General features: G+C 38.7%; 1 protein-coding gene across 6 annotated transcripts in view; it reads left to right on the top strand.

Annotated features, from left to right (window-relative positions):
• The window catches only part of DCLK2 (doublecortin like kinase 2), a 73,724-nt gene that overhangs the window by 48,065 nt on the left and 9,723 nt on the right, over positions 1-15,936 (top strand). For all 6 annotated transcript variants that reach the window (XR_004427323.1, XR_004427322.1, XM_033160153.1 and 3 more), the window contains 6 exons: positions 557-665; positions 4,541-4,598; positions 6,931-7,050; positions 8,216-8,362; positions 13,658-13,791; positions 14,641-14,718. Coding sequence is in view for 4 of the 6 variants with exons in the window: in XM_033160153.1 (XP_033016044.1) it covers positions 557-665; positions 4,541-4,598; positions 6,931-7,050; positions 8,216-8,362; positions 13,658-13,791; positions 14,641-14,718 (646 nt within the window). In the remaining 2 variants the exon portion in view is untranslated. The remainder of the gene's footprint in view (positions 1-556; positions 666-4,540; positions 4,599-6,930; positions 7,051-8,215; positions 8,363-13,657; positions 13,792-14,640; positions 14,719-15,936) is intronic.

Genomic DNA, 15,936 nt, shown 5'->3' with positions numbered 1-15,936 from the left:
GAGAATGATAGATACACATCCTTTCTCTGCTGAGTAATTTCCCTGTGGCAGAAATGGTCATGAACGAATTCCCACCTAGATTAGGGTAATGCAGGTGACTGGAAGTAATAATGCAATATTTATATTATAAAATTATTTTATTGTTCAGTGTCACCAGAACCCTGTGATATTTGTGCCACTTAATAGCTCTGCAACAGAAGCTGAAACAATGCAGTTTGTTAAACAACAAGACTAAATGAAATGGTAGCTGGGTGTTGATCCTTAAGTGGAAATGTTGTTGCCTTTTGGAACATGTTTTTTTAAAAAAAATCTTACATGAAAAATACGTTGCTTACCCTCTGATTTGCACAGCAAGGTCATATAGCTTGGATTAAGCCTTGCCAGCTATTTCTTTTTGCTTTAGATGCAAATGTGAAGGGACAGATACTTAAAATAACTTAAAAAAAAGATTTTGTAGCTTAAGATATAACCCTACTGTAGGGTTGAGGTCAGTAAGAGACAATCCACATTGCTCACATCCATGTTTAGCTTATTTTTTGCCCTTTACATCTTACAGGTGTGAATGGAAACAAATGCTCAGGGACATCAACTATTCTTGAGAAATACAAAGTGGGAAAGGTGATTGGAGATGGCAATTTTGCTGTGGTAAAGGAGTGCATAGAACGGTGAGCAAGAAAATTGCTGAGATATTCATTTTTTAATTAGCTGCAGCTGCCCCCTCCACTGTGCATTGAGCATATATGAGAAAATCATTGTATTTCACGGACAACCAGGTGTCTTGGTAAATCATTTGTTGTAAAATGCAAGAGTTCATGTAGGTTCATATCTATTCCATATGTTTGACACCTCTGGCTGATGTCCACTTCATCAGCTATAACACTGGGTGAAAAGGATAACTAATAACCATAGGTAAACAAAACGTGGTGTGTTGGATATCAAATTAAACAAACATGAAGGTCTTGGGAAATACATATTTTTAAAATTGCTCCACAAGTTTTTGTCAAGCTGAAGAAAAAGCCGAGCCGATGAAAAAGGAATACATTCATTATGCATGCATTCATCTAAATGTAGACCAGAGGTGGGTGATCATGTTTTTCTTTGATGCCCATTTCCATTATTCCTGAGGCTAGGGCTGATGGGAATTGGAGGCCAGCAACATTGAGTAGGCCACAAGTTAGCCACTCCTGCTCTAGATCACATTTCCATACGTACATTCTAGTGGAAATCTATATGGAAATCTAGGTTTGGATCCTAACTTTAAAAAGTCCACTGAACAAAAGTGCAGCATCCAGTCCTCCCCTATGCTGCCACACGTACGTACCGGTAACTCTAAAAAAAAAACTCTTTTGAGAATCGGAGAGGCCCTTGAACAAGATGTAAGGGGGAGATTTGGGAACATGGCAGTGAGGCGATGGGAGACTTCCCTTCCATGAAGTTCCTTAAGTAAGCAATCTTAGGAGACCAAGCCAAAGGAGACAGGTGTCTGAAAAGGGAGATTTAGCAAAGGGGACATGTGAAGGAGGAATGGATCTAGCAGATGGTCTAGGGATGGAAATACGGAGGAAGATGAGGCAGGGCCAGCTGTGATGGGAATAGGAAAAGAGGAAGCAAGGGAAGTTTAAAAGTTCAAATGGGGGAAAGCAGAGGCCAAGGAAATGGAAATAAACCCACGTAATCTGGAAATAAGGAAAATAAATTTAGTTAGCAATTCAGTCAATCCATATGGCCATGCACACATTTTAATTATACGTATTAAGTATGACTGGACCTAACAGTCAGGGGTACTTTTACCTTTACTTTTTATTAAGTACTTATTTATGTATTTATTGGAAATTCTCAGGCTAGTTTGAGTTCATTCTTAAATATTTTTTTTAGTTCCTTTCCTCTGTTAAAAAAAAGCATTCCAAGCTAATATAATCAAATCCCTTACGACTTCTTCACTTACAAAAATATTAAGCAACTTTTTCTCAAAATCCTTCACTCAATACAGTGTGCTTATGTAAACCTTGCTCTGTTTCCCAAGCAAGCTTTAAAAAGCAAATGCCTCTGGAGCTTTTACGATTTTTCTCTTGCTTTCTGCAGATCCAAAAACCCTTCAGGCAGGACGATAAATCTAAGCAGTATACAGCTTGAAAAACTTACATACTAATGGAAACGGATACTTTCACTGCCAGAAATCAGGAAAGTAATTGGGTGATAATTACAAACAGTGAAAAGACAGAATACTAAATTTTTTATCAGGTCTAGACCCTATCAAGACATAAGGCTTGGACACGGAACCTAGAGAATTCCACAACAGAGGGTTTCCGTTTTGGTTGGTTACCATATAATACGCAGGCAATGCACCAGAAATGGCACAATTTGTATTGCTGCCTCTTTGAGGAGAGCCCCTGTATATAAAAAGAGGAGCTCACACCAAATGGAAAAATATTCATGGATGATAGTAATATATGTAATCAAGTTGCTATTCACACATCCAGTGTTAGGAGTTGCAGTGAACTCTGTCCAGTTACTCTACAAGTACGGGAGACTCCCCACTTCAGACAGTCACACCCCAAGTCATAGAAGGCAACAGTGGCTAGCGTACTGTTCTTCAGTCATGTGAATGGGCCCTACTTTTCAATGGAATATTGCTTTTATAGGCTACTGCAATTCAAATCATCATTAGACTGACTTCTGCATAATTGTCCAAGTATTCAATAATAACTGGCTCTGTTACTGGAAAATGTTCCAGTTTAAAAGTAAAAAGCAGCTTTAAAAGTATAGGGTTATTCTCGAGGTGGCTTTTCGTGAGTGGGAGAACTCTTCTAATGTTGCAAGAGCTTCTCATGTGAAAATAGAACTTTAGCACAAAGCTTCCACGAGCACAAAGTGTTGCGCAATCTCTTCAGCAAGGCTTTGGGCAATGTCTCAAGCTGTATACCTGTGCTAATACTATCTTACACAAAGTCTTCCTCTAGTTCAGCAGTTCACAGAACACTGCCACTGCCATAATTTACCTGATGAGATGCTGGAGCCAATGGGCTATGTCCTATCCCAATGGCTCCAGCATCCCTACTCCCAAATCTGCACTTCAGGTAAAACCAATCATTCTATTTCTTCTGTTTGCACACTTCTGGATACAGCCCACTGTACTTCATTCTCAAAATACTGCTCAGTCAGATACTGCCACCCCCTTTTTGTCCTCATCTGTATCCAGTTGTAACTATGACAACTCAGCAGACGCAGCTGTGCTTTCACACCAGGGATGCTTTGCTGCACTGTATTATTCCATAACAACCGTCCTTACTAAATGCAATTCCAATACTATCTATTTGTACAGCATGAATTGATTAGCTATACCTGAAGCAAAATATGTTCACCATTATTACTGCTGTAGCTGCTCATACTAACTGGACACTGTTGACAGTATTTATTCATTTTAAAATCCTGCTGCTGTCAAGAAGTCTTATACAGTAGGAAGGAATGGGGTTTGTGCTACAGCTGTACTGTATGACCCATTTCGCACATTATGTGGCTGCAGACCATTGTAATCTTCTGTACTCCTGGCAAAGAGTTTCCGCAAAACCTTGCTTTTCAATGAATGTGCAAGTTCTCTCATGTGCTAATTACTTTGTTAAGTGTACCCTTTAAAACAAACAAACAAACATCCTCAACAGAAACCTTTAAAAATGCAGTATATGGTGAATTGCATTCTCAGTGAGTTTGTAGTAAAAGTAATTATCAACCATTGAGTCATTTTCATTTGAGCATGCCCACAAATGGGGTTTCATGTTGATGAGATAATACTACACATACTGAGAACCATAATGGCCACTTCTTTCATTCTGTCTGATCTTTTTTTAATGGTCACTTTTGCAACATGCATTTGGAAGGCCATATACCCAAAAAAATTGTAATATTATTATTTGCTACAGTCTTATAATACTAGATTTAAAATGCTTTCACCTCTTAAGCCTGCATCACTTAAACATAAGTGGAAATAACTATCCATTGTAGTTTTCAGAACATGATATTTAGAATGGAGGTAGCAGACTTCTTAAAACAAAATTTCACAGAAATAGGTAGAATGGCCACATAATATTTCTCCTATAGGTTGTCTTCAAATGATTTTTGTGGTCCAATAAATTTTATACTACAGAATAGCTGATCTAATTTTGTTTAATAAAAAGAAGTTAAAATGAACCTTTCTACACCTGAGACTTTGAAATACCAATCCTGTAAAAATTGCCACATGACTGCCAGTTAAAAAGAGCTGAATGAAAGGTACAGAACATCTAACATTAAATCAGGGACAAAATGCGACACATTAGGTCACACTTGAGAAAATCATAGTAGAAAGCCTGCGTTTGGTAGTCAAGGCAACAGCAGACATGACTTGCTGAGAAACAAAATAAAAGCAGATATACCTTCTTTCTGTCATCTGTTCACATTGATGAAAACAATTTTATCATCACTGTACATTCAAACAAAAAACCCACATGTTGAATAAATCCTTGCATTTCTGCCTGATATTCCTCTTTTGTTTCGCTCTTTGTAGGTCTACTGGGAAGGAGTTTGCACTGAAGATTATAGACAAAGGAAAATGTTGTGGAAAGGTATGAAAGAGTATAGAGCTACAGCATTATAAGTTGGGGAGATGCTTTCATAGTAATTTTACCTGATTTCAAGTAAAGGCAGAATTACAGAGTTTTAAACTCACAGATAGTTAATTTGTCAAATTCGGCTTTGCTTACAAAAAGTATTTCAATTTACAGTTCATTGGGGCAAATCCCGCCAACCATGTATGTATATTAATTTTGTAGAGCTGCATTGATATTCACAAAAATTATGCTTGGTCAGATGTAACAAAATATTCATCAAGATAGCATTTACATTGCTCATGAATTTATTATTTGTAAGTCAGCAGAAAATATGTCCCATCTGCATCATTAATTTAACAAAGTCAAAATAATGGATGTGTGTTTGGGTCCAGACCAGCATCACTAGGAAAAACAGTGGGAAATTCTAAAGTGCTGCTTCAAAGGGGTTGAAGTTTATGTTCTATATAAAGAAAATGCATTAAATATATAGATATATTTTGCTTCAGAGTCTTGAGAATGAAGGTAAGTATTTTGGAGTAAAGGTGTTTCCAGAATTCACCCATCAGAATTTGCCTTTAACAGAGTTGCACTGTAATGTACCTTACAGACCACAATAAGGGATTTTCATATACCAGTCCAGCTTTTTAAAAGCAGTCCTATTTTAAGAAAACAGGTGTTTTATCAGTGTTATTTGTTTTATGTATTTAAAAATAATGTATACCAAGTTGCAGTGTAAATCTCCTGATCGTAACCACAGTATATTAAAAACCATAAGCAATGTAAAACAACAAATTTCATAATGAAACACACACAGTAGAGAATGCTTAAACAGTCCAAACTTTGAAGTCACAACGAAAGCATAACAGGAAGGATGTCATGCCGCCTTTCATGAGAAGACATTCCAAAGTTATGGGGCTATGACAGAAAAGACCCTGAACTTAATGGAGGCCAGAAGAGCCTCTATGTAAGATAATTCTAAGCACAGCCTCAGTGATGCATGGGGAAGGAATGTTTATATGTGAAGAGACTTTACTGAGGGTAGTTAGAACCAAGAGCATTTGATATTTTCATGGAGGTGAAAATACTTGCTGAAAGGGGCATCTCTTCTTCAGCATAGTTAAGACTAACAACCGTTTGTTTGCTTCCAGAAGCTTCCAAACTTCTTGAAGCTTTGCCAGAGGGGAGGAAGAACATTAAATGCCAACCATCCCAATAATCACAAACAAAAATACTGATGAAGCTATCTTCAAAAGCTTCTTACTAATTGTCATTAGCTACTTGAACAATAGTTCACTAAATCAGCGGCACCATGCACAGTAAATTTAAATAATCGTTAGTAGGCAACACTTTAAATATCACTAGTCTCTAAATTTCACAAATTATTTGATATTTATTATATTCCTCCTGATACACAGTTAATTTAACTAATTATAATAAATCCCCTCATTTTCTCAGTTGATCTGATTTACATTTTTAAGGTTTATAACTATAAACCGTGTTTTAAAAACCCATTCATATTTTGTTTTTCTTTTCTCCAGCACACGGTTGTTTGGAGCAGACATATATGTTTGTTCCAGAAAGACTTTTGATGCTCTCACATATTGGGTTTCAAAGGTGCGATCTGTTTAAGCCACGTCTTATGTGCCACATCTTCACAGGAGGAAATGCACGCTCAGCATGTGGGTTTTTAGTAACTAAACAGGGTAAAATTATCGAAACTTCACAGATTTGATGCAAATTGACTTCCCAAAGCCATTTGTTCAATGGTATTTTATGGTGTAGGACAAATCGCATCTAATTTTTCAGACACTGCTCATGTCCATCAGTCGTAGAATGCTCACATGTACTTCCCGCAGGGTTTCCCACAAAAGCATGAAGCGCATGTTGTTAGAATGTTTGTACTGTGATAAAGGTGAGGTTTCTGGAATGGTTGTTTTGGTGTCTTCCAGAGTGTTACAGCAACCATGGTTAACTGTTAAATTAAGTGGCTGGCCCTCCTAGAGCATACCCAGTTGGTTTCTTGTAACTGAAAGCGTCTAAAGATTTTACCTGATTTAATAAAATGGCATGCCTTGTTTTTTCAATTTTAAATCATTTTAATGAGGAACATTTTGGAAGCCCTTGGTAACAAAGGATTTATTAAGTCATTGAGCCTATACCTATGCTGCTTCACTAGAGATATCTCGATAACTACACTGTAAATGATGTGGAGATGAATAGTGGTGGAAAGCTGCACTGTAGGAAGCTGCTTTCTCATGTGAAAACTATATCTCAAAGCCACGTTGTTACAAGGAGGATTTGTCTTGGTTTGTTTTCCCCTTCCTCTCCTCTTCCCAATAATAAATAGGAACACTTGATTGAAAATGAAGTCTCCATACTGCGCCAAGTGAAACATCCCAATATTATCATGCTAATAGAGGAGATGGATACTGCAACCGAACTCTACCTGGTGATGGAGTTGGTCAAGGTGAGAGGCTTTCCATCAATGAACATGAAGATACTGAAAGTTCCAGGTTCCAGTACTTATGCATAATAGTCGTACAGAAAACAATGTTGGGACGCCATGGGACTTTCCTCTCCCATCCCAAAGTAGTTCCCAGCCCACTTTTGAAATTCCTTTTTCAGAGTGACAGCTGGTGTTCCTGTGTGCCTTAACCTGCAAACTTTGTAACATGTGAAAATGATAATTATTTCTGAAGTCTGATTCTGGCACATATGATCGTTATATACATTGCATTTACATACTAAGTTATCATGGACATCCAGATGTCGAAATTTGCTGCGCAATAGTGTTAAGTTTCTGCACTGTTTTAAAATTGCAATTTAAAATTAATATTAGATTGGCATGTAACCACCTATGTTTAGCATAAACAGCCACCACATCATAAATTTGCAGGTTTCCTTTCTCCCTCAATTTTTTTTTAATGTAGGAATTCTTTATCCAGTTCTTACTTACTTTCAGATTTCACTTCACATTTGGCAGAAGTAGCCATTTAAAGTTAAATAAGAGCATTTTGTTTCCAATTTATTTTTCTTGATATTTACCTCTGCTAGAAGGCACATTAAAAAAAAAAACTATGTTGTTTGCAATTAATGGTTGAGAATTGTCAGACTTTAGAGACTTATGCAAATGAGGCAGGTCCACAACACATGTAATGCCCATGAAAAATGTCTACTAAGCTTTCATTATTTTATATTTCAGTCGAGACTTTTGTAGATTTGATTTTTTTAAAGGCATTCTTATATCTCCCAGTGAACATGGCACAGGGATTTTTAACATTTATAATCAAGCATAAGGGATTTGCTGTCTAGTATGATGAGGTACTCCTAAACTCCATTAAAATCATGCATGTAGTTTAGCACTGTGGTGCTTTTCTTAGAAGTAAGCCCTACGTAGTTGAACGATATTTCATTTACCAGCAAGAGTGCATAGGAATGCAGTGTTAAACACACAGTGAGCATTCTTGTTCCACTCATTTTGGTGCGGTTTAGGTATGTGCAACTTTCACCCTATTGCTTCCATTGTGATTTCCCCAACATTGCATAATGGGGAAAAAATCTCATTTTCCTTCAATTATAAAATATGATTATTTTGTTTTGTGTTAATTATTTGATCCTCCTGACCATTACAGGGAGGAGACCTTTTTGATGCTATCACATCTTCAACAAAATACACAGAGCGTGATGGAAGTGCAATGGTCTACAATTTAGCCAGTGCACTGAAATATCTCCATGGTCTCAGTATCGTTCACAGAGATATCAAGCCAGAAAATCTATTGGTATGTTGCCTGTTTCATGCTATTCTCCCATCTCTTTGCCATGTTAATGCAAATTCATACCTATATGTTAACTGCTGAAAAGCAAAGGGGGAGGGGGATGTAAAGAAACACAAATAACGGTGTGCCTAAATTCCATCTGCTTTCATAAAATATTGAAAACAATCTGTAACAATACTTTTCAGTTTAAATATTACATTGTTAATATTATAGCGACAATTTGTTGTTGACAAAGGACAGCTGGACGTATAAGGGCCCCATTATCTTCAATAGCTTAGGGCCTCATCAAACCTAAATCCAGCCCTGGTTATATAACATCTAAACAGAACCCATCCAATAATCTGGCCGCTTAATTTTGAACTCATTGAAGTTTCCGAGTCATCTTCAAGGAAAGCCACACCTGCAGCATATTGCAATAATGCCCCTTCCTCCCGTAAGAAGGAGGGGGAGTTGCAGGCAGGTAACACAAGCCCTTCACGTGCTCAGGGGATGGGGTCATCCCCTGGCACTGATTGGCCGAGCCCTGGGTGCGGTGCCTGGGCGACCAGCCAACTGGCACGGTGGCTTTGGGCGTACCTGCTGCATTTAAGCAGGACGCTCCCAGGGCTCGGCCTCTTGTTTTCCGCTGATGTGCAGCAGCAGGGGCTCATCCATCCGTGGTTAACCCTTCCCGGACTGCCAGCACGACATACTGGAGTCTGATATAGTCGGCTGATCCAATGCCTAAGCCAATACTGCTCAACATCCGTAACCAATAAAGTTGTGGCCATTTATTTCCCATTTGAACCTTACATATGGTCTCTTGTGTCTTATTTCTCCGGGGGAGGGATCGGGTCCTTGACATGCAACCTAATCCAAAACATGAGAAGATCTGTGTTAATGCTTCCACTTCCCACACGTTAAAAACATTTGAAACCATATCAGAAGGCACCATGTGAATCTCCCTACACAAAGACATACATTTGATTTGATAGCATTTCTAATAAATGCACTTAAAAAAAAAATCTTTCCAGTAGCACCTTAGAGACCAACTAAGTTTGTTCTTGGTATGAGCTTTCGTGTGCATGCACACGAAAGCTCATACCAAGAACAAATTTAGTTGGTCTCTAAGGTGCTACTGGAAAGAAATTTTTATTTTGTTTTGACTATGGCAGACCAACACGGCTACCCACCTGTAACTTAAAAAAAAACCTTAGTGCTTGCCTGGCGGCTGAAGTAATAAAGTGGGACTTGAACACAAACAAATCTCAAAGTGCTATTTCTTGCACATATTTCCTTTAAATTCTCTTCCTCCAAATTCAATAAGGTGTGTTTTTTTTAGCAAATAAGTAGCAAATTAGCTGACAGTGCAGTCCTAAGCAGGTTTGCTTGAAAGGAAGCTGGTTTTAATGGGACTTGTTCTCTAACAAATAAATCTGCTCTGGGGGGGGGGGGTTGGGGAATGCTGGATGTAGGACAGGGAAAGGGAAATCAGGGGACATGCCTTCCTTTCTCTTTCCACAGTTGGAACCACCCTGAGCAAAGCTATGTTTAGGGGATGGAATCACTGGTAGAGATTCCAACAAACTCGGGAATGACTTGACATTAAATCCAGACATTAGACTATATCATACATAAGGGATTTCTATTTTGTTTTGCCAGATGAGGGATATTAGGAGAGAGATACAGGTGGAGAGAGAGAGAGACAGACAGACAGGCAGACCTTTTTTGTAAGCAAGTTTTCATATATGAATAGTGAAACTGGTAAAACCAGTATCTATTTTGTGAAGTATTTTATCTCTTTAATAATGTTTCCAGTACAAAAATATCCTTAATAATAACTTAAAGCAAATTTAATGTGAACATTTTAATGCTTATTCTTGATTTGTTTCTCTGTGTGGAAATAGCAACATGCAAGCACTCAGTTCAACATGCAAGGTACAGGCAGTGATTCACGATTGTTGATCCTGTCTGCTTTAAAATAATAACAATGACATCAGACACTTAAGTGAGTTGAAGCTCTCGGGCTAATCTGACACTTTAAGCTCTCATTAGTAATCAAATCAGGTATAAATAGGCACAGATGCACTTTTCACTTAGAAAGCCTAAAGAGATTACTTGACAGATGCCATGATTGGCATTGATTTGCAGGTTGGAATGACATAATAGTTCTCAATGTAAATTATTTCTCATCATTGAAATACATTTAGTTGCTAGATATAATGTCAGCCACTTGTCTGATTTGCATTCAATTTTACCAGTTCTTCATTGCTATATGCATATAAAATAATGGATGTTATATGTAATGTTTTGTTGGGAATCATGAGACTTTCTGTTATGGCTGTGAGGTACTACAATGCATTACATTTTTGTTTATTTAATGAAAAAGCCTTTCTGCTAATAATTGTTCCCAAGAGTGATAAACAATCAGAGAAATCAACAATAAGAACTCGCCCAATAAAATGATATGATATAATTCAGCTATACATAAATTGCAACATAAATCAAACATCCATGGAATTATAAGAATTATTCCTATAAGAATTCATCTTTAAAATATGCATTAAAAAGTTTAAACTAATCTTCTAAAGCTAAGTAAACATTGTTTAGTTACTGTAGCTGTTTTAGCAGGGGTCTTTGGATCTTGGGAGAATGTCCTGTTATATGGGAAAAGGGCATTGTCATGAGTTTGAGAGTGTCAGACCCCTCTAAATTTCTCAATCCATTAAGTGTTAGAATTTTATCAAGGTTTGGGGTGTTTGGGGTGTTAAGATGGGTGCCAGACTTCTAATCCCTGGAACCAGCAAGAGTTAAAAGCTAACCAATCAAGGCTAGCCTGGGTGATGGGCCATTGCAAGAATCAAAGGGGCTCAAGGAGCTCATGTGAGATGACAACTGGGTGGGGGGCCCCTCCCTCAACAGATAAAGCCAGAGTTTAGAGAATTTAGGAAGTTATATGAGCTAGAAGCTGGATTTAAAAAGCTGCAGGCTGGGAAGGCAGAGAGAGGGAGGGAGGGAGGGAGGGAGGGTGGGAGGGTGTCATTGCTTATTTCTGCTTGAATCCAAGGCCATGACTATGTGCGAAACAAGACCCTTTTGAGGTAGAAGCGTAGAGTTGGAAAGGACCCTAAGGATAATCTACTGGTAATCCAAACCCCTGCAATGTAGGAATATGCAGTTGTCCCATACGGGGATCGAACCTGTGACCATGACATTAAAAGCACCATGTTCTAACCAACTGAGCTATCTAGCTTTGAATTTGTCAGTTTTGTTGATGAAGGAAACCCCTCCATCGTAGGCTCAGGTTGTATATATGTGTAAATTAACCATATATCATAAAGACACCACAGTCTCCTCTGTGCCTCATTTCCAGAAGGAAACATGAACCCTGGGTAAATGCCAATAGTTTCCACACCCTTCTGCACATGTTGCAGCTTGTCAACATCCTTCTTAAATTGTGGTGCCCAGAACAGGACACAGTACTCTAGGTGTGGTCTGACCAAGACAGAATAGAGCAGGGCTATTACTTCCCTTGATTTGAACACTATACTTCTGTTGATGCAGCCTAGAATAGCATTAGCTTTTTTTAGCAGCAACATCACGCTGTTGTCTCTGTTGCACCTGCATGATTATCTCTATCTATTTGCACTATCAGAATTTCTGAAGTTTTTCAACAAAGCAAAGTCATTCATATTTTGCCATGACTCAAAGGAATAGTTTTAGCAATCTTTCTATATAACACACAGAGCTAGGGAGATTTTTCAATACATAAGCTAGCTTTTTGCAACCTGGTGCCCTCCTGAAGTTTCTGAATTCAACCCCAATGATCATGGCGAATGGTCAGAGACATAGTCCAAAACATCTGAAGAGACCAAGTCAGGAAAAGCATCTCTTGCAGAGAGCTGCTTAGAAGTATATGTTTATTATGTTGCTAACTAAGAAAGAAGGCACACTGGGCAATTAAACAGGCATATTTTAGAGATGTAGTTGATCTGTGATATGCCCATTGGAACTATACGCCAATTGTTTTATGTACTATTTTTTACTTCTTCAAAGAGTTCCCTGACAGTCTAGCTCAGAAGTAATATAAGAACCACAAGCTCTGTAAGGCCTTCTAACACTTCCTTCAGAATATCTTCCTCACCATTTGATTCTTAGTCATCAATTTTGTAACCAAATTTGACTGTTAGACTATTTACATGCTTAAGTAGGCAGCTGCTTTAATTAGACTTATCCACAGACTTTGCTAATTCCACCCACCCGTTGTTTCTAATTGAGACTCTCCACAAAAAACCACAATTGATTTCCTTTTACAGTCACCTATTAAAATTACTTGATAATGGTGCATTGAAGATAAGAGTCCGATATGTTTGCAATGTATTAAGGCTCAGCACACATCTCAGTCTCACTTAGACTGAGTGACCCATCCTCCCTCCCTTGGCTTTTGAGTTAGCCCAGGTGATAACTGATTGCTCTGAGGGCCATGAAAGATTCCCCCCCCCCATGCCATCTAGATTGGCTGGGAAGAAGCATCTTTTTCACTTTCCTTGGAGTTTCCGCTTTAAAGGATAATATATAGCAGCCCATTGTTCTGGACAGAATATTTTTTTTGTCACAAGTTTGATGGTGGGTGAAATAGTGCATGTGTGCATGAGAGAATGTGTGTGGGCATGTTTGGGGTGAAAGGACGAGTGTCCTAACAAACTAGCCACGGGACAGGGCGCCAACATAGAGTTGCAATGGGAGGTGCTTGTAAACAGTCACATAGCCCTGGTTGCTAACTGCCCTGCAATGTGGGGGCAACTGCACGGGGGGAACCTGCTTTTACTGACTCATGGGACTCAGCACAGGGTTTTCCCGAGGGCACTCAGGCGAGAGCAGCATGGAAAGCCAGGCCAATACATTGGGGGGGGGGGTTAACTGCTTAGGTTCCTGTTTTATTGTCTTACTGGTTTTGGATTTGATTGACATGAATTCAGGTTTAAATAAAATGGTAACCTTCGTATGCCAATACCAGTGTCTGTCTCATTCTTGTCTACTACAATATTATTGCTATTAGGTCTTAAGTATTTATATCACTTGCTTTCTACAAACTTGTTGCCACCTATTGATGAACATTAGAATGCATTTTTCCACTTGAATGTGTTTATCTGCTTGCATAGGGCTGGGTAGCATTTATATTGCACTTTCCCCCTCAATACACTTTGCATGCAATAATTCTTAGCAACAATCCTGTAAGGTATAGTCCCTATGTTTCTCCACTAACGAGTTATTATTATTCCTTCTCTGTTTTCTCCTCCCTTCACTCCTCCACCCCAGGTTTGTGAGTATCCAGATGGGACAAAATCGCTGAAACTAGGAGACTTTGGACTAGCCACTGTGGTTGAAGGACCCCTCTATACAGTCTGTGGCACACCAACATACGTAGCTCCTGAAATCATTGCAGAGACAGGGTGAACATGCATTATTTAAAATTGGGTTTCTTATTATTGTGCTTGGTAAAAGAAAGTGTGCGCGTGCCTTTTAATATGTTTTAAGAATAGTTATAGAGTGGTTGTGTACAGTTGTCTGAACAGAAAATCTATTTGAAATCAGTGGGTTGTATCCAACTAAGTTTTACTTGGAGTAGACACATGGAAATTTATAGACCTAAGTTAGCAATGTCCGCTGATTTCGGTAGGTCTACTCTAAGTACAACTAATGTTTGATATGTGTTTATATAGGCTTGATTCAGGTGTTTTACCAGACTATTGTAAAAACCTTGGGTTTTTTCCGAGGCCTGCAGAAGCCATAGTCTTCTGATAAAACGGAAGCCATAGGCTTCAGCTGAAATGGAAAACTTTGGCAAAACCCCACAAGTTACTAATCAAGCTGAAGATGTGAGAGGAGGAGGGATAGGAAGAAAAGAGTTTGTGGACACCAAACCATCATTTGACATTACATCTGAACAAAGCCAAATATTCTTTTCACATTGGATAATATATGGAATACCATGATTTTGAGTATCTGAGATACAGACAATAGACATTTTATTATATTCCCTATAATAATATGGACATGTATTCTATATAATAATATCTGGTAGCAGAATATGAACAAATTAGTATCAGCCTGATCTTTACTTACTTCTAGGTCAATGGCTAGCTTTGAGTGAAAATTTGCTGTTAGTGTGCTGCTAAAATTAGAAATTAAAATGGCACGAACAAGTAAATTTGTATAAACCTGAAAACCTCCTGTGCAGAATCTTGTAGTGCATATAGAGGAAGTATCTTAAAGGTGTCATTCCCCCCCCTTTTTTACAGTTATGGCTTAAAGGTCGACATTTGGGCTGCAGGTGTCATCACTTTCATACTGTTATGTGGGTTTCCACCATTTCGTAGGTAAGTAGTATGAAGTGACATTTAAAATGGATGATCTGTTTCTCCCTACGCTACATCACTTTCAATCTTTAAATTATAAATATTATAAATACAGTTTCTTCTCTCATATTTCACAGGCCATATATCTCCCTTCCTTCCTTCCTTCCTTCCTTCCTTCCTTCCTTCCTTCCTTCCTTCATTATTCTATTAAGTGTAATGTGTTCAGTTTATCTGACATCAGAATATTCAGAAAGAAGAGCAATATTCATTACAGGAAGAAATGAATAGGCTATATTGTTTGTCAAAGGTAGGCAGGCAAGCTTCCCAGCATCTTTGTCACCTTGTCCTTGAGTCTCTTTCTTTGGAACCCATCTGTTGTATTAAGCATGCAGAGCTTGCCCTCTAGTGTTAGAACTTGGATTTATAACTATAATCAGCATATGCTGTTTGAACATTCACATATCTGATGTCTTTAGATTCCCAGTTTTCATTTATTACAAACCTTTTGGTGTTCAAGGTAGGTGGACTTCTTGAGCCAGTTCATATATTCATCAAATATAGGGGCTTCCAGGAGTGCAAAAAAATTCATATTAGAATCATAGAATTGTAGAGTTGGAAAGGACTCTGAGGATCACCAGTGCCTCTCCTTACAATGAAAGAATCTCAACTAAAGCATCCATGACAGATGGCCATTCAACCTCTGCTGTAAAACCTCCAAGGAAGGAGATTCCACCACCTCCCATGGGAGTCTGTTCCAGTGTTCCACTATCAAACAGCTCTTACCGTCAGAAAATTCTACTTCATGTTTAGTCGGAATCTTCTTTCTGGAATCTTTTGGTCTGGGTCCTTGTCTCTGGAGTAGGAGAAAACAAGCTTGCTCTATCCACCATGTGACAGCCCTTTAGATATTTGAAGATGGATATCATATCTCCTTTAAGTTGCCTGTTTACCAGGTTAGGTAAAGGTACCCCTGACTGTTAGGTCCAGCTACGGACGACTCTGGGGTTGTGGCGTTCATCTCGCTTTACTAGCCGAGGGAGCCAGCGTTTGACCACAGACAGCTTCCGGGCCATGTGGCCAGCATGACTAAGCCGCTTCTGGTGAGCCACAGCAGCGCACGGAAACGCCGTTTACCTTCCCGCCGGAGCAGTACCTATTTATCTACTTGCATTTTGACATGCTTTTGAACCGCTAGGTGGACAAGAGCTGGGACCAAACAACGGGATCTCACCCCATTAC

The sequence above is a fragment of the Lacerta agilis genome, chromosome 9, assembly GCF_009819535.1.
Source record: "Lacerta agilis isolate rLacAgi1 chromosome 9, rLacAgi1.pri, whole genome shotgun sequence".
In the NCBI taxonomy this organism is placed as follows: domain Eukaryota; kingdom Metazoa; phylum Chordata; class Lepidosauria; order Squamata; family Lacertidae; genus Lacerta; species Lacerta agilis.
The sequence above is the reverse complement of the archived record's forward strand: the minus strand, read 5'-3'. Positions and strand labels throughout refer to the sequence as shown.